This window comes from Helobdella robusta, assembly GCF_000326865.2.
Source record: "Helobdella robusta unplaced genomic scaffold HELROscaffold_8, whole genome shotgun sequence".
In the NCBI taxonomy this organism is placed as follows: domain Eukaryota; kingdom Metazoa; phylum Annelida; class Clitellata; order Rhynchobdellida; family Glossiphoniidae; genus Helobdella; species Helobdella robusta.
Genome location: NW_008705459.1, coordinates 2,217,190 through 2,222,974, shown reverse-complemented (window position 1 = coordinate 2,222,974; position 5,785 = coordinate 2,217,190). Strand labels below are relative to the sequence as shown.

At 29.6% G+C, this 5,785-nt stretch overlaps 1 protein-coding gene across 1 annotated transcript; it reads left to right on the top strand.

Annotated features, from left to right (window-relative positions):
• Positions 1–317: 317 nt before the first annotated feature.
• On the top strand, positions 318–1,691 carry HELRODRAFT_165535 (hypothetical protein; the record flags this gene model as incomplete). Its single annotated transcript, XM_009032094.1, has 1 exon — positions 318–1,691. The coding sequence occupies one exon, from the start codon at positions 318–320 to the stop codon at positions 1,689–1,691; it is 1,374 nt and encodes a 457-aa protein (XP_009030342.1).
• Positions 1,692–5,785: the final 4,094 nt, after the last annotated feature.

Below are 5,785 nucleotides of genomic sequence, written 5' to 3'. Positions count from 1 at the left end.
TAATTATAACTATATTGTTAATGATGATAACAAATAACAAAGTTGATTGTAAAAATACTTTTATTGGTTACTTAATGATTGCTAAAATAACACTTTTATTGGTCAATTAATGACACACATACACACACAAAATTACAACTTTATGAATAAGTGTAAGCACTTTGTTGGTCACACTGTTAAATAACTAATGAGAAATAAATATTTTGTACTTTGTTTTGGCTACTATAAATATGCGAGCAACTTTTCGATGTTGATTCATTCTGTTAGAACAACTCATTTATCAGTAAGCTGCCTATAACGTAGAAGCCTAACTCATCATGGCAAACAAATATGTTCTCGAAAATGCTGAGATAATAAAAATTGAACAAGAATTGATGGAGGAATTATTTGGTTTTTCTGACGAAAGCGACGATTCCGATTTCGAAAGTTTACCAGAAGTTGCTAATGAAAAGGAAATAGAAGAAACTAATTTTATTCTTAATGAAGACAAAATAACGAGTGTCTATAACGCTGAACAAATGAAAAGTCATGGAGGACGTATAGAGGATTTAATTGGTTCATTTGGTGAGGACGACGATTCTAATTTACTAAAAACAGCTGATGAGAATGAAGTGAAACAAGAAAAAGAAACAAATAAAAAAGAAATGATAAGAGATTTATTTGGTTCTTTTGATAAAGACGACGAAAATTTAACACAAGTGGCTTATGAAAAAGATACGAAAAAAGTGTATTTTAATCCTAACAAAAAAAACGGACAAAGAAAAAGAGAAATTATGATTGATTTATTTGGTTTTTGTGATGAGGATGGAAATCTTGAAGATTTACCTAAATTAGCTGCTGAAAACAAAATAAAACTAGTTCATTCTATTCCAAATGAACCGGTAATACAAACAACTTATGGTAAAAACGAGGAATCTGAATGTTTGCAAGAAGCAACACCTGACAAAAAGCAATCAAAAAAAGCCGATCCTGTCCACGATAAAAAAATGGAGAAACCAGCTGGTGATGGACAGGTAACAACGAGCAAAAGAACTGCAAAAAGTAGCACTCGCCCAAAAAATTACAAACCGTCAACATCATCAATCTGTAAACGTCAAACTTCAGATAACGGACCGATTCTTTACGGTGGTGATGTGATGATAACGAGAAAGAGAGAAGAAAGAGGGAAGAGGAAAAGAAAAATTGATGAAGTTGAAATCATTAATGACAACAAAAATATTTGTATTATTTCAGATATAATTAAAATTATGAACACAGCTGCCGAACAAGACAGAGAATTGAACGGTCAAAGAAAGCCAGCCATTCGCGTTATGCAACAACTTCCATATGTCAAAGAACAACTCAAAAATGTGGGAGTTATTCAATCACTATCAAATTCACAAATTTTGAGTTCAATAGCAATCTGGTTAGCACCGTTGCCAAATCACTCCTTGCCTTTTTTGGAAATTAGAGAGGTACTCTTGAAACAGCTTCTTGACTATCCTTCAATAGGTCGTGAAATCTTGGAAGCCAGTGGTCTCGCGGAGGCAGTCGTCAGCCTTTTAGAACATCCCAAAGAAACTATAGAAAACAAAAGCATATGCAACCAGTTGCTTAAAAAATGGGCCAAACAATTAATTTTTCAGAATGTTGAAAAACAACAACAACATAAAAAACAAAAACTGAGCACAGAAACTAAAGAAAAAAGTTGAAACGAGAAGAAAAAGGATTGATTTAAAACGAATCTGAATTTGGATAGATAGTTCAAGGAGATGAAAGAAAATTGTCAACTTGAGAGTCTAAGGAGAGTTTCAGTATAAGGAAGCATCATGCAATATGAACATATAACATAGCCATTTGACTATTTGCGTCCCAATGCACTTGTGTGACTATGTACTGTACATATTTTTAACGTAGGCGATCATCCAATCAAATTCTATAGATAATTACTGCCCTAGAAATGCTTTCATTACTTTTTTACGTGATGTTTTTCAAATTGATAAAAAATTATTAACTTCATTTGTTAGTTTATTTGAATCATTCATTTTTACTGAAAAATCAAAATTTTCAAAATAGATTTAATCTTAATTATTAAAACACGTCATCTGATTAAAATGCTAGCTTCCAACTAAGAAACATCACTCCTAACAAATAAATAATGCTAATCAATTGAAACATTCGTTATCTAACAAACTATTTCAACTCGTTCATTTAAAACTAAATATACTGATATGTAAATTAACGTAAGTGAAGCTGGTGGACGGGAAGATGATGATAGAGATGATAATGATGATATCGATGATGACGGTCTTACCATGATCAGTTGCTAGCCAAAAAGTGGCGTATCATTTTAGCTGGAATTATTTAATTATATAACTTATCATTTATTCAACGTTACCACATTTTTGAAATTTCATATACTACGTTCTGGTAATTATTTTATAACACACACATTGCTTATTAGAGAAGGAAATCTCTTGCTTTCAAATCTAAAGAAATTTAAACGAGAGAATGAAGTAGTCCAGAAACGATTCATATTGCGCTAATATTTCTGAAATACTGAGTTTCAACTACATGCTTTTTGAATTTATATTAAAATGTGAATAAACGCAAAGATTAATATTCTTTAGATTGAATATTTAAATATATGTTGGCGAACTTGCTGCGAACTTTAAAAATTGTATTTTTAAAATATTTTGTTTCACTCGAATAGATGAAGTAAATTTCAAAACTAAGCTTACGCACCGCGCCATGTTTAATGAATTTTTACGTTGAATGTTTCGTTGTTGTGTTTTTTTAATAAGTGAAATATAGTTGAAGTTTGCAGTTGAACGACGAAGGTAGCATTAAGACCTTGTTATATGGAAATATAAATTTTATTTCAATTGAAGTCAATTTTACAGATTCTAATGTTAGATTCATTGGGACGGTCGAATTTTCGAAATTACATTTAAATTTAAAATTATACTGGAAAAATCTTTTGCCAAAAATGACTAAAATGCATAAATATGAAGGCGTTATACTGGAAAAAATTCTCAACATGCAGATGCTTTTAAACTTTTTCACAAATTGAAATAAAAAATTATATTGAAGGTTTCATATATGTATAAAATTTGTTTCTAATATACAAGTATCCTATCATTTTATTAGGATAAATAGAAGCCAAAATAATGAAAGCATTTTTGAGCAATACAATAATTTTTCATTAATAAATTTTAGAAAATATTTGTGAAGACGTTAGTTTGGGGTATTTCACTGGAAATATAGATTTTATATAATGTTTTTTGTAACCAAATGAACTAGAACAATTATACAGACAGAGGATGTTGATGAAGATGACTAAGTACCGGTTAATTAAATGAAAGCGGAGCAACATGAGTGAAAATTACTAAAAGTAAGTTTGATAAGTAGTAATAACCACCATATCCCATTAAGTATGATCCATTCTTATGTACAATACATATACCACACCAATTACACATACAACCTTCAACACTCACCCAACACAATAAAATCAAATTTTGTTTGCTTGAAATCGATAGTTCAAAAAAGTACAATACTTGGAATATCACGATCTAATCTTATTTAATGATACAAGTGGAGGACATTTCGCATGGTAATGTTTATTATTTCTTAACCCGCGTTAATTATGAGATTACAATACACACAAAGCATCACAGACATTGCGTATGGCTTTGGAGGATGTCTCAGCTCCGTCACTGCAACGCAACGCAGTAGTAGGCGAGTCAACCATTACATCATCTCTCATCATCATTCATAATTCTTCATCCTCATGCTACCATGATTACCAAGTATGTAGTATGATAAGTTTTTAGTGGCGAGGAGATTAATAATAAAATTGGCAACTGGTGTTGTGAGTGAATGTGCAAGGGGGTATAACAAAACCGACAGTCCCAACCTATCTCAACCTTGATAACGACAATTTTTATCTTATTTTTGGTGGTAAATATATATGATAGTTCTGAACATTAAAGCCTGATTGTTACAAGTGGCCAATCATCTGAGCCAATAATTTTAATCGATAACTCCATTTCCAAGGCAGCAGAACATTATAGGTTTCAATTATTTATTTTAATTTATTAATTTAATACTTCAGCCCTCCAACAACTTAAAATAAATGTCCGCGTATAAATAATTATTATCAAATTAATTAAAATGAATTTGAAAAAATCAATACAATTAACCAGATGAACATCGATATAATGTACATAAAAAGTATATGCAAGGCTCAGTTGGAAGATAATAAATTGAATGTCGAAAAAATAAATGGTCACCCACACACATACGCAAATGTATATATATATACTGTCTCTACAATGTTAATTCTTTGTTTGTTTAATGTGAATACTTAACGGTCATTTTGGGCCATATGACATTCTTACGTGTCATCATTACTTAACAATAACATTGTAGAGACACAGGATGTATATATTCGAACACCGAAGATGGTTTAGAAATACCGAAAAACCTTTTGTTCTATCATGCTTAAATGTTCTATCATGCTTATAATACATACAAATATTGGTTTTGAACTCAAGGAACTTGACAATGATTTACGATCTACCATCAGAAAATCAAATATATATACAGATATATATATATATATATATATATATATATATATATATATATATATATATATATATATATATATATATATATATATATATATATATATATATATATATATATATATATATATATATATATATATATATATATATATACATACATACACACATATATATTTATATATATACTTAATTTAATTTAACAAATCATAAACACAGAGCAACGTATTGACGTGATTGACTGTACGTAGATTCAGCTGGAAATTTTCAAACACATGATACATAAATACAAAAAATGTGCTATAAGTTTGAAAGTAATGTAATCAAATTTTAATTGAAAAATGTGTAAAAATATTTGAAGTTATAAAAATAATATAAATAATAATAACAATAATACTAATGAAAACATAATAATAGCAATAATAAAAGTTCAATGAAAAACAAATTTTAAATGAAAATCCTCGGCTTTCCCTCAAATGAGTAACACAAAATAAGTCGTAAGCTGTCCCATCGAGCTAGCAAGTTATTGTTTGACCAACATACCTTTACAGCCATTTTTTGTTACACGTATGTGGGTTTTAATTAAAAATAAAATGTATAATAAACTAATAAGTTAATTAATTAATTTATTTATTTATTCATTTATTAATACTCTCAAAGAAAACGTTAAGTTTAAAATAGTTTCATGTAAAAATTTACATAAATTAAATCGGTCCCCATCATATGAATTGGACACGATGTTATTGATTACCAAATAAAATTATTGTCAAGTTGAGTTGTGTACTGAATCGTTATTAGGTTATAAAAAGAATTAAACATTCTACGCTGAGTATTGGAGCAGTAATTCGTGTAACATTAATTACATGAACCAGTCAGTCAGGGGTTGTGTGTCATCATACTATCATCTCAATCTTACTCAGTACACAATCTTCACCACCATTTTAATAATCACTACCACCATCACCACATCATCATTATCACCACCACCACATCATCATATTTTCATCATCGCCATCATCATTCTCATCATCCTGGTACCATTTTAAAGAAGTTACTCACAATATACCATATTAAATTTCACATAGAATCGGAATTAGTACAGTCTTCATCTCGAAAGTACTTCATCTTGTGTTGCACCCTCGTATGAGAAGAAACTACCTCGAGGTTGAATTGAACCAGCTACCTTCGACAAACTGCCTCAAATAATAACTTCT